This window comes from Sylvia atricapilla, chromosome 4, assembly GCF_009819655.1.
Source record: "Sylvia atricapilla isolate bSylAtr1 chromosome 4, bSylAtr1.pri, whole genome shotgun sequence".
Taxonomy (NCBI): Eukaryota; Metazoa; Chordata; class Aves; order Passeriformes; family Sylviidae; genus Sylvia; species Sylvia atricapilla.
In genome coordinates, this window is record NC_089143.1 from 32,807,341 (window position 1) to 32,824,080 (window position 16,740).

Consider the following 16,740-nt stretch of genomic DNA (forward strand, 5'->3'; position numbering starts at 1 on the left):
TGATTTCCCTCCTAAGTATGGAATGGGGAAGCGTCTCGAGGGCTGCGGCTGTGACCTCCATACAGCTCTTTTGTCAAGTGCCATTTCATTAAAAAATCAGCCTTTTAACTGTGGACACATTTCAACCTCACCAAATCTGCTAATTATTGACAGTTGGTGAAGAGGAGATTTCACTTGTTCCTCCTGTTAAACTGCATCTAATTAGTAATTACTGGTTCACTGTCATCTTTACTGCAATAATCCCACTGCACATTGGCTCATTAACCTTTTGCTTTTCTAAAGCAGCCTGCCAACAAGATGAAGGCTAAAACAGATTGGAAAACAATAGCTCAGCCTTGGATTTTAGGCTGTTTATTCCCCTTGTCCTGGAGATCCAAGAGGAAGATTATTTTTAAGGAAAGGCTGAAAACCAAGGCTCATTCCGGAAGATGCCTCGGTTTGCATTGAGCATCACTCCTCTCCAAAAAATGCCCTTTAAACTTCCTCCAGGCGAGGGCAGGAGTGCTCAGGTGGGTGAAGGTTTCTCTGCCACTCTCCAGCTCCATTTCTCCATTTCTCCACCTTTCTCCCCACGAGCTCCTGGTGGATGCTGCTGAAGGAACCATCAGGAGCAGCAGGGCCCCACGGGGCAGAAAAAGCAGCGGAGCAACCCCGTGGCTCTTTCTTCTTGCTGCTACACTGAATTTCATTTGCACAAGTCCCATTTTCGGGTTTGGAGCTGTCACAGCTGTTTCCATTGGCAGTGCATCGCTGAGTAGGAGTTGTCAGTGGGGATGCTGCGGGATTGGGAGAGGGAAGAGATTCCCCGGGGGGCATGGGAGGCAGTTGGAGGTTGTGGGCTAAATGCATTAACTACATGTTTCTCCTAAACTTAACAGCAGTGAATTACTCAATGCATATTGATGGGGTTTAGGTCCCACGGTTAACGCTACCCTGGGATGACAAGAACGTTTCTCAGCAGCTCCCAGCCGTGAGTATTCCCAAGGATCTATAGTTTCATGGCTGATACGAGAGATTTATTTTTATAACGTTCTCTTTAAAGCCGTAATATCTAGAACCAAGCTGTGATTCTGGAGCACTGCTGCAGAAATCCAAGTGAAATTTCCTCCCTCCAAAACCCAGGGTTTTGCCAGGCTGGATATAGACCCCAAAAAAGGCTCAGGGTGGGTTTAACCTTCCCAGCACGTGGAGGTTGCTCACCTGCAGAATTCCGTTTCCCTGAGACTGGTGCCTCTGTTTGCTGAGCTCTGATTTCACTGGAGTTGTTGTAAAACAGGAATAACTCCGGAGCAGCTACAGCTGATGGGACAAGCATTTATCCAGCGAATTTATTCAACCTATTGCAAAGCTTCAGTTCTGCTGGAAAACCAATTATGAATCTGAGCCTCGTTAGGAGAGAGGATCAAAGGCGGCCACAAAAACTCCTGGCCCAAAACAACCACGAAGGGACACTTCAGCCTCTGTGTTTGCTCCCTGATTTACAAAAAACTCACAGGTTTTGAGAAACACTCCCTGCAAGGAGACCTGGGTTTCCCATCCAGGAATGGATCCAGAGGGATTGTTCCAGGTAAAACCCTCTCTTTGCTCCCTTGAGCATCCCCACAGAAACCTCCCAAGAGATTTTGGAGAAGGGGGGGAATGTCAAACACTCACACGTTTATAGAAAATGCAAATGTAATGGGAAAATAAACTGGGAGAGCTGGAATGTTCCCCTGGAGAAGGGAAAAATCCTCTGAGCCCCTGAAGGGGCTCCAGGAGAGCTGGAGAGGGACTGGGGACAAGGCCTGGAGGGACAGGACACAGGGAATGGCTTCCCACTGGGAAAGGGGCCATTGGGCTGGGATCTTGGGCAGCAATTGCTGGCTGGGAGGGTGGGGAGGGGCTGGGCTGGAATTCTCAAATTTGCTGGGGCTGCCCCTGGATCCCTGGGAATGTCCAAGGCCAGGCTGGATCCCCCTGGGACACCCCATGGCAGGGGTGGCACTGGGTGGGATTTAGGGTCCCTCCTGACGCAGACCAGTCTGGGATCCTGTGACTGACCAGCCTGCGGAGCCCCTGAGCCCACGGTGTGAGCAGATGTGGGGTCCAGCCGTGCAGGGGGCTCAGCCCGTGGGGCAGAGCTGGATCCCAGCAGGCAGAGCTCAGGCAGGCTCTGGGAGGTTCCCTCTCCCTGACAGGGTGCGTGGGCAGCTCACGTCATCCGTCTGAGCCCTCACCATGAGCACTGATTCATGTTTACAGCGCTGAGAACAGCTCAGCTGCCTGCAGAAGGTCACTCCCAACAACAACCTGCAGGAAAACCAGTCCCGAATTTATATTCCCTGCACGTTAGAATTCATTCAGCTGCTAAAATCAACGAGGTTTTCCCCGCTGGGATATCAGATACTGTACGGGAGGAATTATCTGTCACCCAGAAAGTCACAATTCCACGGGGAGGTGTCCCTGGTCATGGCATGAAACCAGAGGGTCCTTCAGGTCCTTCCAACCCAAACCATTTTAGAATTCCAGGATTTTGAAGGAGCAGTGGCAGTGTCACATCTGGGATAAATGAGGTTTGGTGGTACCTGCTGCGGACTTGCTTCCCTGATGATCCCAAAAGATTTTTCCTGGGAATAGGGAGGAAATCAGAAATTTCCAGGGAAGTTGCAGCAGAGCAGGTCTAAACTGGATATTAGGAAGGAATTCTTCCTGGAAAGGGTGGCCAGGCATTGGTAGGTGCTGCTCAGGGCAGGCCTGGAGTTCCCATCCCTGCAGGGATTTCACAGCCCTGTGCATGTGGCACTTGGGGACACGGTCAGTGGTGGCCCTGGCAGGGCTGGGGGAACAGTTGGGACTCCAAGATCTCAGAGGGCTTTTCCAGCCTTGAAAACTCCCTGATTCTCTGGGAAAGGAGCAGAAGGGATGCTGTGTGTCCTTCCCACAGGCGGGTTGGACGTGCTCCAGGCTCTACCTTGAGCAGGTGCGAGCCCTGGCAGTGCTCCTCAGCCTTTCCCCAGCAGAGCCTCGGGATCAGAAGCAGTTCTGGGAGCAGAATTTGGGATCAGAGCACGGAGCTGATGGCCAGGGAGGCTGAGTGCTGCCAAAAGCACTGCCAGGCTCTGGAGAGCCCACGAGAGGCAGGGAAATCACATTGCTCCTGCAACTGGGGCTTGTGCAGCTTCTGACTGCAACGCTGTGTCTGCTCCTGATGGAAGGGCTCCAAAAACGATGTTGACTAATTAGAAAAAGTTTAAGGAAGAGCCATATGAATCATTAAAGCTTCAGCAAACACGTCTTTTAGCAAGAGGCTCCAAGACTGAGATAAATTCAGGTTCTTAGAGAGAAGGGACAGTTTTCTCTCAGCCTGGAGACAGCAAGAAGGACAACAGAGAATTCCTGACGTGTTTGTCAGTCAGCACACAAGTGTACAGCAAGATTCCCTGGCTGGAAGTCATGGATAAGCCCATCCAGACTGAAAACCCATGAATTAACCTGCAGACAGTGATCCAGACTCCTGATCAGCTCTTCCAGCTGACACAAAAAGAACCTTGTGAGATAATCCTTGTTTGACAGAGGTTTTGTCCCTTGGGAATTTCCAAAGGTTTTGTCTCCTTCTCTGGAAATGCACGGATTTACAACCAAGAGAAGCTCGAATCACCAAGAAAAGCTCGAAAATTAATGACTTAGAAATAAATCCACCCAAGCAATTTATTCAACTATATTGGTCTGAGTGATTGTATTGGTCATTCCCTGTTTCCTTGGCTGGGTTTCCTTTGCTCACCCCCAGGCTGGCTCTTCCCAGGAGGTGGAAAATCAAAAGCCCTCAGGGAAGCTCTGAGGAAGAACATCCCCCTCAAATGGGTGGTCCAGGCTCTTTGGCCTCACGGACAGAGCTTGGAGTCAACATTTTAACCCCAAGGAAATCCCACTGTGAAGGAGAGGGAGGATGTATTTCAGAATATTGAAACCAGCTCTGTCCAGAATGGAGGAGGACCCACGGGAACAGGACAGTTATCCTGAAAGGACCCACAGGAACAGGACAGTTGTCCAGGAAGGCTCTGTGGCTGTGGTTTGTAGCCCCTGTGAGAGCCCCAGCCCCACACTGACCTCAGACATCTGTGGGAAGAGGCTGATGGCCAGGGGCAGGGCCAGGCCAAAGGCAGCGAGGCACACGAGGCTTTGGACCGGGAGAACCATCCGGGGCCGGGACCTCAGGAGCGAAGTTCTGCAAGGGAAAGGCTTGGTTAGAGCATTCCACGGCCAGGGGAGGGCAGGACACCCCTGGATGGACACTGGATGGACACTGGTGCTCACCTGGACCCCTTCTCCTCACTGGTCAGGCCCTTCAGAGAAACATGGGATGGGTTGGCTTGGAAAGAACCTTAAAGATGATCCAATTCCTGCTCCTGCCACGGGCAGGGACACCTCCCACCATCCCAGGGTCCTCCAAGCGCTGCCCAACCCACCTTGGACCCTGCCAGGGGTAGACACCTCTTCCTTAGGAGGAACCTCCCAACCTGCCCCACACACAGCCCCAGCTCCACCCCTCCCACCCCGGGGTGAGGGACACGAGGGCACACCCCCAGGGGACACCTGCAGCAAGGTGGAGCTGTTCCCAGGGGGACAGGAGGAAATCAGGTTCTTGAGAGGCACTGGGAGCTCTGGGAACTCTTTGTAAAAGGCACCTACAGCTTCATTAATTAATAAATCCCTTAATTTGCTAAAATCCAACATCTGCAGTGGGTGACGAGGATGTTTTAAGGTTTGCTGTTTATGAGTTCAAGACTTGTGAACAGCAAACGCCTGAAGATCCCTGCAAGGTCAGGTTCTGGTAGTGACCCAAAAGTAACCCCTGTGATGGAATTAACACCGGAAAACTGGGACAACATTTGGCTGGTAGAAGCTGGTATATTAAATATATTCCAGGATATAGAGCCTCAGACAGTTTATCAGTGTTAAAGGGGAAAATATAATTTATGAAGGATTTATTCCAGAGCCATTTACAAAAATGATCCCTATCATTCAGCTGAAAAAAAACAATGGGAATACAGACCAACAACTGGACTGGGAGTTTTGCTGGAATGTTCAGTGTGTATGAGCAGTGTGGAGAGGGAGTGGATTTGCTGCTGTATTGTTCATACAGGGAGAGGCTGGAGCTGGGCCAGGGGAGGTTTAGGATGGATTTTAGGGAAAGGTTCATCCTCAGAGAGTGCTGGCACTGCCCAGGATTCCCAGGGAATGGGCACATTCCTAACTCTGCCAGAGCTCCAGGAGAGTTTGGACACCCAGGGGTGGCCAGGATGGGATTTTGGGGTGTCTGTGCAGGGGTTGGATGGATGATCCCTGTGGATCCAGCTCAGGATATTCCACGATCCCATGATCTCCTTCCCTCTGGGGTGGCCACAGCTCTCCTCAGCCAGGGAAGGTACAAGAGATGACCCCAACCCGTGAACGCCCATCCCTGTGGTGGCATCACTGGGATTAAACCACTCCCAACCCAAAGTGCAACACTCCCAGGTGCCAGCCAGCCCTTCCCAGCCCAGAGCTGTCCCTGCCCTGGGGACACACACGGGGTTGGATCCCAGGTCACCTCAGCCCCTTCCTCCATGTCCAGTTCCGGCTCCAAACACACCTGGGGGATCTGATGGGAAGGGATTCATCCCCTCACCCCGTGTGCGTGGGCACACCCAGCCCCCTCGCCCTGGCTGAGAGCTGCCTGCATCTCCAGGAGCCTGGGGAGACGTGGGGAGAGCAGACACCAGAGTTTAACTCCTCCAGGAGCTCAGCTCCTCGCTAATAAGCTCTCGAGACGGAGTTGATCCTATCAATTCGTGCTGTGAAAGTCAAGCTTCTGTTCTCCAATCTTGAGCTGCTCTGTGCTGCACAGAGCATGGCTGCAGCTCAGATTCTCTCAGAAGAGAGAATCCTGCAAAGCTTTGTCCAAGCAGGAAAAGTCACCTTTCCAAGCAGGAGAGGAGGTCACCTGCCCAAGGAGGAAAATTCACCAGTCCCAGCAGGACAGCTGACCTGTCCCAGCAGGAAAGCAGGTGATTGGACCCAGCAGGAAAGGTGACCTGTCCAAGGAGAAAAGTTGATTTGTCCCAGCGGGAAAGGTGACCTGTTCCAGCAGGAAAGCAGGTGGCCTGTCCAAGGAGGGAAAATTCACCTGTCCTAGCAGGAAATGTCACCTGTCTCAGCAGGAAAGATGACCTGTCCAAGGAGGAAAGGTGATTTGTCCCAACAGGAAAGCAGGTGACCTGTCCCATCAGGAAAAGTCACCTGTCCCAGCAGGAAAAGTCACCTGTCCCAGCAGGAAAGCAGGTGACCTGCTCCACACCCTTTATCACCCTCCCTGTTCCAGGACTGCTGTGGCTAAGCTGTGATTATCCCTGGGATGCACAGGGGCAGCTCCTGGAGCTGGTTTTTCCCCTGCTGAAGCTGCTGTGATGCCTGAGAGCCCTCACTGGGACAATCCCAGGAGCAGCAGCTCCCCGGGGCTCAGTTTAGAGCCAAGGCATCGCTGCTGACACCACCCCTGACATCTTAATTTGGAGCTGCACCCTCTATAATTATTGCCCTGTCGGGGACCTTATAATCACCCAAGGAAAACCTCAACCAATTTAAAACGATCCCGGGTCCAGCCCCCAGGTGTGACTTCCAGGACTGCTTCCAGCTCAGGCCAGTTCAAATTACAAGGGCCGACCTCCTAATTAGGAAGAGTTATAGCTTGATTGAAAAAGGAGAGCAGACTAATTAACACATGTAGTGTAATGTCTTAATTGGGATTCAGCTTGGAGAATTTGTGTGGTTGAGAATAAACGACTCATAATTAGCCGAGAGGTCCAGTTTTTTTCTTCTGTCCCCGGGATCCTTGCTCCCCACACTGAGCTCGGGAGTTAAATATTGCATTTTGTGAGCTGTCAGCTGCAGTGCAAATCCCTCTTTTCACCCATTAACCCCCCGTTGGAGGGGAATGATGAGGAGCTTCCAAAGGCTTTCACCGCAGAGGATCAGCGCAGATTGAAAATAAATAAAATTAATATCCATTTGGTGAAGAGGGATTTAGTTGACACCACTGCCCTGCCAAAAGGTTGGTTAAGGGAATGGGGAGGTCTGGACCTTCAGAGCCCCTTGGCATCCCAACTCTGGCATCTCCTGGAGCCTAAAAAACCCAGGGTGAGTAAGGTCACCCCATCCAACCTCCCTGCTCCAGCAGGGTCCCCTGGAGCACACAATTCAGGATTGTGTCCAGATGGATTCTGAGTATCCCAAAAGATACCCAAAAAGGAGATATTAAAAATTGAATTAGTGAGCATCTCCAAAGATGTTCAAAAAGCAGAGGAAGGAGCCTGATTTTTTGACAAGGGCAAACCCCAGCCCACCATACCTCTGCAGAAATATTGGTGCTGTTCCACAGGAGGAGTTTTAGAGACCTCACCCCACACATGACAGGAGCAGCTTTGGGATCAAATACTGGCTCAGATTATTCCACAAGGAGTTGGAAAATTTGTCACACTGGAAAGCTGCAGGAGGGCAAGAGAATCATGGAATCATGGAATGGTTGGGGTTGAAAGGGACCTAAAAACCTTAAAGAGACCTTAAAAATTATCCCATCAGGGACAATTCCACTATCCCAGGCTGCTCCAAGCCTCAATGTCCAACCTGGCCTTGGACACTTCTGGGATCCAGGGGCACCCACAGAAAATTTGGGCACCCTGTGCCAGGCTCTCCCCACAGGAATTCCTTCACAAAATCTGATCCAAACCTCCCCTCCCTCAGCTTAAGACCATCTCCCCTTGTCCTTTCACTCCCTGCTCTTGGGAAAAGTCCCACTCCAGCCTTTCATATGTTATTTCATTGTCCACAATTTTGTAACACAACATTTTTGATCTGCCTCATTGGCTCCCCTCACCTTTCGACAGCAAGGAACACCAAATTTTGCAACCCTTCCCTCCTCCTCTTTCTCTTTTTCTTCAGGCTTCATTCCCCAACCCCTCCAAACTCCCCCCCAATGCCTCTTCCTCCTGAAATTTCCCCTTCCCAACTTTTGCTGAGGAGACATTGGAAGAGGCAGGAAGATGTTGGGAATGTTGAGCTGAGTGCTTGAGGGCCATGGCTCCCATCTCCCCGTGCCGTGTCCGTAGGTACCAACACACGCAGACAGTGCATCTGCTGCACTGAGAACAGAGTGTTGGAGCTCTTGTAAATACACCTTCATTCAACTTTCATCGCGGCGTTCATTAGTGGTTTAAATTTTGCATAATTTGGCAGCTGCCTCTGGCGTTTTTCAGGAGGTGCTGTAATTTATTCCATATGGAAGTCAGGCGCTGCACTCCCGAGGAGTTATCGGGTGCACTGAACCGGGGCTGTATTTGTCGGGGAGGAGGTGTCAGATGCTAAACTAAACATGACAGGAGTGAACCCGAGCCTCCCAGCTGACAGATTCTGTGGGGTTTTTCTGTGGTGTTTGCTAGCAACAGGTTCAGAGGCAGCGCAGACACCGCGAGACGCCGGCGCCGCCGCGGGGTACGGGGAGCTGGGGGATGCTCAGGGATGCTGAGGGATCTTCAGGGATCCTCAGGGATCTTCAGGAATCCTCAGGGATGCTGAGGGATCCTCAGGGATCCTAGACTCCTCAGGATGCCCCTCTGATGTGCCAAGGCATCCCCAGATCCCTGTTCTGCTGAGACCTCCCCAGAGCCTGCCAGGTCCCCCCTGAGCTTTTCCTCACTTTCCTGGGGTCGTTTTGGGACATGTGGGCTGGACCAGCAAGCAGCAGCTCAGCTGTCCCACCCAGCCAGGCCAACCGCTGTCCTCACCCCGCAGCTCCAGCCCCGAGGACACGGCAGATGCAAAGGGAGGGAGCTTGGGGGGGTTTTTGTGCTTGATTGACACCATTAAAGGAGCAGTTTCCATGTTTACCCTGGGAACGGCCCCAGCAGTTGAAGGTGTCACTGCTGGCAGCTGCTGAGTCCAAACAAACTTCACTGAGGGCTGAGCTGGATGGGGTCTGTGGAGGAAAAGCACCTGTGGGAACACCCTGCACTCACTGACAGGGAAATACGTCCAGGAGAACTCCATGGACACCAGGGCCAGGAGGGCAACCTCCCTCACCCCAGTTCTGCAGTGACAAACAGCTCCAGCAGAGGAAAATGCCCTCCCAGCACCACAGAGCACTGGCCAGCCCCCAGGAAAATCCATTTTTCATGGTGCCACTGATTCAGCTCAGCCAGAGCAGCTCTGCAGTGTTGAGCCAGCCTGGGAGCATCCTGGTTTTATGGGATTTCCAGGAAAACAGCCCTGGGTGCTGCTACGTGAGGAGGATTTGGAGATGAAGCGGAGCAGAAAGGCTCCTGTTCCATGGACACAACTCTGCTCCCATTTCTCCCTCAGCTCCTGCCCATTGCCAGCAGTTCCAGCTTTGTCTCTTCCACAGACACTGCCCAGCCAGCTCCAAGGCCTTCTCCAGTGCATCCTGACATTCCCAAGCTCTTGGAACCTTCTCAGCCCTGCCCTGTGCTTCCGACCCTCTGAGAGGTGTTCTCTGAGGGGCACAGAGGAGGTTGACGATAAGGATGTAAGAAGAGCTCAGGTTCTTCACTCTCTACTCAGAGATCCCCCAAAGTGTCCCCAGCAGACGCTGGTGATGAACTGAGCTTCTCCAACTCTTGGCCACACCACAGGAGCCAAAAATTCGGGTTCTTGCAGCAAAAAAATCGGGTTCTCCCACCACATTGCTCAGACTGAGGCTGAACTTCGAGCTGGCCTGTCCCACACAAAGCAGCTGCAGCTCTGCAAGGAGCAGGGAGCTGCAGGAACACTGCTGGAGAAGCCTTGGATGGAGGCAGGGAGCAAAGAGCTCCACTTCCCAGATTTCATCCTAACAACCAAACAAAGGATTCTGTCTGAACACAGGGAATAAAGGGAAATGGGGATGAAGAGCCCAACTTCCTGCAGTGGATGCTGTTGTCCCCACACCCGTGTGACACCAAAGAATTCCCACTGTCACCTCCATGCCATGGAAGAGTCGCCCTCATTCCGCAGACACCACTGAGCCAATATTTCTCTTTTCTCCCCCCCCCACATCAAAGTTGCCAGCGCGGGTATTATTTATAAAACTTCAATGAGAATACATCTGCACGAAATAACTGACACCGTGTTCCCTGCGTGGCATATGCAGGCTGAAAATAAACATTGATTCTATATGTTCACTGCTCCAACAGAGCGTCCAAGCAGCAGGAAATGCATGAAACATGGGGAAGAATGGGAGCGCGGCAGTGGGAGGGAACATGGAATTACTTGGAGAGCAGGAGAAGGCGGCCCTGGGAGTTAAAATACACAGCAGGCAAAGAGACGAGAGGAGCCAAGAGAGCTGAAAAAAATGGCACAAGAGACGAGAGAGGCAGCTGGGGGAGTTAAAACATGCAGATGGAGAGATGGCTGGGAGAGAGGAAAGACCTGGATCCGAGCGGAGAGACGGCGGCCGGGAACTGGCCACTTAAAATAAACTTTGGGAGCAGCGAGGTGCAGACGAGGCGGGGAGAATTCCTGGGATCTGAAACCCTGCTGGGAGCAGGGGCTGGGCACTGGAGGGCTGGGAGTTCCACCCAGCTGAGCGCCATCACCCACCTGCACCCGGCATCACCCCGGGCACGGGAATCGTCCCCACCTTCCCATATCCCAAATTCAAACTACTGGGAGGAGTCCTTCCTTTCCTTCTCCACAATCCCAAATGTAAATCTAGTGGAGGAATCATCCCTTCCTTACCAAATGTAAATCCACTGAGGAATTGTTCCCTTCCTTCTCCACAATGCCAAATGTAAATCCAGTGGAGGAATTGTTTCCTTCCTTCCCCACAGTCCCAAATGCAGATCCATTGGAAGAATCACTCCCTACTTCCACAATCCCAAATGTAAATCCATTGGAAAAATTGTCCCCTCCCTCCCACAATCCCAAATTCAAACTATTTGGAGGAATAGTCCCTTTCCTTCCCTACATCCCAAATGCAAATGACATGGAGAAATTGCTGCCCTCTTTCCCCACAATCCCAAATGCAAACCCATTTTGTGACTCCTGATCACAGCTCTCCGGCCTCCAAATAATAAATGACACCTTCATCCTCCCCATTTACAGCCCATTTACAGTTTATTTCTATAAATAAACAGAGAATGCCTGCCTGGATCTCACCCCCATTAAAAACACCCTCCTCGAACTCAAATCCTACTAAATTTACAAAGCTACACTTTTCCCCAAATGCTCCAAAGGTGGTTTTGTTTCCCCAAAATGAGCTTTCAGCTCTGACTGAGCCCTTTGGGAACCAGTTTTAAGATCTGTGAGTTGATCCCTGAGGCACAGACAGGGACAGTCCCCGTGTCCCAGAGATGCCACCACCTGCAGCAGCGTGGCCAAGCCACACCTCGCTCCCCATCCCTGCTGCTTCTCACTGCCAGCCTTCCAGGAATCCAAGGATATTCGATGGAAAACGAAGCAGGCACAAAGCCCTGGGGAGAATTCAGGCAGGAAAAAGCAGAGCCCGGATATTTTTATACCCACGGAGTTTTGTGGCAGCGAGAAGGAAAATTTTTCTCTCCCAAACGTGAATTAAAGCTTTCAATAAGTTTAAATGATGATTTTTTTTTTTTGAGGGCAATCTCCTGTAAGTTCACAGATAAAATCAGTTTTAGTAAGGCCTGCACTGAGCACAGGTGCATTCAGCAAAACTCGCATCAATCCAAGGATTTATGATGCCCCCGAGGACAAAGAAATGAATTATTGGTTTTGTTTTGCTGCAGAGGATAGAGCAAATTTCACCATTGGTTTTATTTTCCCCCCAGGTGCCAATCCAATTTTCCTGTCAGGTTTATTTCAGCTTGGGCTTGGCCCAGGATGGGCCTTCAGTGTGTCCTGCTGGAGACAACAATTTATCAATTCACAGAGTTTTCTACAAATTTCTCCACATTTTTTGCACATAAAGGATTTTAGCTGTGGATACCCAGCAATGGCCCTTTGAAGCAATAAAATCATTTGTCCTGGGTGAAGATTTTTTTTTAATGGTTAAATGGGAAACAGTTAAACCAATGGGAACACACAAAACCTCCTCAGTGCAAAGCCTCAGTTTCTACACACGACTTGGAGTAAACCCTGAGTAAATTATTCTAGAATAAGTTACTCCAGAGTCAGAAACTCCAGAGTAAGGCATAGCCAATCCCAGGCACATTCCCAGCAGATCCTGCAGGTAAATCCTGCCTTGGGGACCATGGGGGTGACACAGGGACTAGGAGAAGGGAGGAGGCTGCAGAGATTTTACCCAGGAGGAGAATGAAATAAAAGACAAATGTTTTGCACAAGATTAGGGGGCTTGGAATCTGTTCCTTGTTGGAATTAGATATTAATAAATACAGTTTAAGACCAAATAGAATTTAAGAACTGAAGACTAAATACAATTTAAGAATTTATGACTCTTCCTACCCAAAAATGATTCCATGATTCCATGATAATCTCTGGCTGAACACCAGCCAAGCCCTTTTAAACTCTAGTATTTGCTAAGTGGAGAACTGAAAACTATGGACAGTTTTCCACTGAATTAAGAGGGTTTGTCTCACACTGACCTTCCCATGATGGGTTATTCCAATTGCTGGGGTGTCAGGGATGAGGTGAAATAATCACATCAATATAATACTTCAACAAGCCGGACACTGGCCCAAAATGATGGAACATGGGAATTTAATAAGAAAAAAAAAATTTTGGTGGATGAAATTGGAGGGGAGGCCTTGTGGCTCTGCAGAACTCCCAGACAGGAGGGGACAGCCAGGGATGGGTCAGGCTCTGCTCCCAGGGAACAGGGACAGGAGCAGAGGGAACAGCACCAGGGAGAGTTGAGGTTGGATTTGGGGAAAATTCCTTCATGGAAAGGGTTGTTCAGCATTGAAAGGGGCAGCCCAGGGCAGGGCTGGAGTCCTCATCCCTGCAGGCATCTCAGAGCCCTGTGGGTGGGGCACCTGGGGACATGGGACAGCAGTGGGAGGGATGGGAATGGCTGGACTCAGTGACCTTGCAGGACCTTTCCTACCTAAACCATTCCATGTGCTGGAGATGGTTTGACTCAGTGACCTTGCAGGACCTTTCCAACCTAAACCATCCCACGATTCCATAAAATACCAATGCCCCATACCCAGTGAGGACCTTTCCTCCCTTCCCCTGGGGAATTCCCCTTTACCCTGAAGCAGACTCACTTCTCCAGCACGGACATGATGATGGGAGGTAGAACCAGTATAGGCATGGGCAGGACCACTCTGGTCAGGGCTGTTTCCAGCAGAGCCTGTGGAACAAAAACAAACAAAAAACACATCCAGACATCCCATGTGGGAAATATTATAAGTAATAAGGCTTTCAGAAAGCCGTGAAAGCAGGCCCCAGAAACAGAAAGACCAGAAGAACTGCAGTTGCAAAACTTGAAAATAGGGAAAGTTACAATAGTACAGCAATTAAGGACATGAAACAATAATCTGAGTTTTAGGTTTGGCCAGGATAGATCTAAAGACTGCAGAACAATATGTTCAGCAAGACAGTAAAAGGTTTTCAGCTGAATAATGGAATATTGATTATTGTGAATAGAAAGCACCCAAGCAGGCATTGTTTGAAGCAGGTGTGTGTGTGCTCTCAGTGACTGGTAGAACAATTGTCTGTCAGCTTTAGCAATGTGCTGTTGGCTGGAAAACTTTTAAAATGCCCTGTAACAAAGAGATATTTGGCTGCTGCTGGCAGACCTGAGCTATTGCCATCCCTCAATTGTGTAAAACCCTTGTTATAAGACTGATGCCACAATAAAAGCTTGAGGAAAAGTCTCCCAGTGTCCCTGTCCTTGTTTGTGACCATGATGCCTTCAGTTTTACCTTCCATGTATTTCAGGCTCTGTGCTGCCCAGGGGTGCAGCTCTGAGCTCACACTCAGTGTCACTCACCTCTGCACACAGCAGGGACACAAAACAAATCCTTTTCCTGCTGCACACCAAGGACAACTTTCAGCCCCAGAAGCACAAACAAGGGTGGCTGGAGGGAGGGACAAGAAGGATGGGACCTCACAGCCTGGAGCTGAATTGGACAATTAAACCCCAATGTGCAAATAGACAAAAACTTATAAAAGTGTGAGACCTCATGACTGGTCATCTATTTTGTCTGACTATTCATAGTGGACCCTGGGTGAAGCCCTGGTCAGGCTCCTGTCCTGCCCAAGGTGGATCCTAAAGGCCTTTCAATAAATCTCTGCTTTATTCTCCAGCTTGGTCCAGTCTCTGTTCCAGCTCAGCCTTCCCAAGGCATCACCAAAAGCTCCAACACAATCCCAAACAAACCCAGGATGGACCAGCCAGGCTCAGGAAGGGCTCTGCTGGGTTAGTGATGGCAATGAGAGGATCAGCAGGCACTGCCAGCTCTGCCAGGACCTGTTTGGTCACAATTCGGAGTCACAAACCCAGCAGGATGAACAGAGACACACCAGAGCTTCCCTGGTTTCACCTGGTGTGACCAAAAGTGTCCAAACCCCCTGGGACATTCCTGCAGAAATGGGGCAGGGCTGCCTGGAGGGAGAAAGGGAGGTGGGACAGCTGTCTGAGATGTCGGAGGGGAAATGTTGTGGGAAATGTTGGAGGGGAAATGTTGTGGGAAATGTTGGAGGGGAAATGTTGTGGGAAATGTTGGAGGGGAAATGTTGCACGGGAAATGTTGGAGGGGAAATGTTGTGGGAAATGTTGGAGGAGAGGTGTTGGAGGGAAATGTTGTGGGCGAAATGTTGGAGAGGAGATATTGTAGGGAAATGCTGTAGGGGAAATGTAGGTGAAATGCTTTAGGGGAAATGTTGTAGGGAAATGCTGAAAGGGAAATGTTGGAGGGGAGATATCGTAGGGCAGTGCAGAAGAAATGTTTTAGGTGAAATGCTGTAGGAGAAATGGTGGAGAGGAAATGTTGTGGAGACAATGTTTTAGGGGAAATGTTGTAGGGGAAATGCTGTAGGGGAAATGTTGGAGGGGAAGTTGGGGGAAATGCTGGAGGAGAAATGTTGTAGGGAAAATACCCCACCACGGGCTGAGCAGCACTTTCAGCCTTTCCTTCCTGCCCTGAGTTTTGGTTTCAGCTCCATGCTGGGGGTTGCATCTTTTCAATCCCTGCTGATTTATTCATTGCAGGGATTTGTGACACACAGGGCTCTCCTCTCCCAGAAAAACCCCAGCCATGGAGCTACAGCTGCACCTCCACTGATCCTTCCTGGCCAGGAGCAACCAAAGCTGGATTTAGATTTATTGAGGCCCAGAGATCTTCCAGGGTCTAAAGGGGCTCCAGGGAGAGCTGGAGAGGGACTGGGGACAAGGCCTGGAGGGACAGGACACAGGGAATGGCTTCCCACTGGGAAAGGGGACATTGGGCTGGGATCTTGGGCAGCAGTTACAGGCTGGGAGGGTGGGGAGGGGCTGGGCTGGAATTCCCAGATTTGCTGGGGCTGCCCCTGGATCCCTGGGAATGTCCAAGGCCAGGTTGGACATTGGGGTCTGGATCCACTCTGGACAGTGGGACCTGTCCCTGCCTAGTGGCACTGGGTAGGACTTAAGGTCCCTTCCACCCAAAGCATTCCATGATTTTATGTCACAAGGACATGGATGTCACAACAAACCCTCACACAGGGACAGCTGTGTCACACTGAAGATCTGCCACAGTTTACATGACAAAAACCAGGATTAATTTAACCAGGAACAAGCGCTGGGGTTGGATAGAGTGAGAAGTTCCCAGAACTCCCAAATTTTCTGTTTAAGCTCCACCTACACCGCTCTCCCAGTACCTTCACTTTTAATCTTCATTTTCTCTTTCAACCATCAGGATGGAGAGGGGAGAGTGGGTCCTGGAGCCAGCTAATGGAAGCAAGGAAAACTGGCTCCAAGAAGTGTCTCTGAGCCCTCCAGCAGATTGTTTTAATCCCCCTGTTAACCAACAATATGGAGAGCTCTCTGAGATCTCCCCGTTCCTGCCGAGGACGGTAGAGCTGTACATTAATTGCTGTCTCTGGAGTGCCTTGGACAGAAGGAGGGAGGGAAATGCCAAGCTTTATATTATTAACTCCTGTGCCTGGGCGTGTGCTCAGCACAGCTCCACATCTCAGCTGAGAGCCCACTTGGAAACAACAGCTCAGGGGGATGCTCAGGAGGCAGAGCGGCACCGAGGGACGGAGAGGGAACAATTCTGGGCAGATGGCTCAGAGTGGGTTACAGGGAAAGCAAACCGGGTGTTCACCAGGTGTTTACCAGGTGGGTAAAAAAACATCTGGTTGCCCTCAGCCAGCTTTAGGTGGCAGGTTTGGCAGGAGAAGGGGTGAAGAGCTGCTCAGCTCAGAGCCTGAGTCCTCCTCATTTGGGAGAAGGTGTGAGGAGATCTTTGCTGAGTATTCCACAAAAAATCCTATAAAAACATCTCCCCATTGTCAACCTGTGCCCTTCCAAACCACCAGGGTCAGTCCCCAGATTTCCCTGCATGACACAAATCCGTGTTCCCTGGATCTCCTCCACTCCCAGCTCCCACAGCCATGGATTGCAGTGGCAGTGGGATGTGCTGAGGCTGGAACCAGCTGTGTCCCAACTCCCCCAGTACTCACGTGTTTGGCAGCAACTCTGGAAGAGCCAACGATGTTCCCATTGTTGTCCAAGACGTCGATTCCTTCCTCCAGCTCCGTGTGCCTCATCAGGACCACGTTGCAGATGTTGGCACTGGCTGAGGAGGA

The 16,740-nt window shown here is 50.7% G+C and overlaps 1 protein-coding gene across 1 annotated transcript in view; it reads right to left on the minus strand.

Annotated features, from left to right (window-relative positions):
* The window catches only part of SFXN5 (sideroflexin 5), a 93,177-nt gene that overhangs the window by 15,452 nt on the left and 60,985 nt on the right, over positions 1-16,740 (minus strand). The window contains 3 exon segments of the mRNA XM_066317541.1: positions 4,087-4,204; positions 13,212-13,297; positions 16,615-16,730. Of these exon segments, the coding sequence (XP_066173638.1) occupies positions 4,087-4,204; positions 13,212-13,297; positions 16,615-16,730 (320 nt within the window).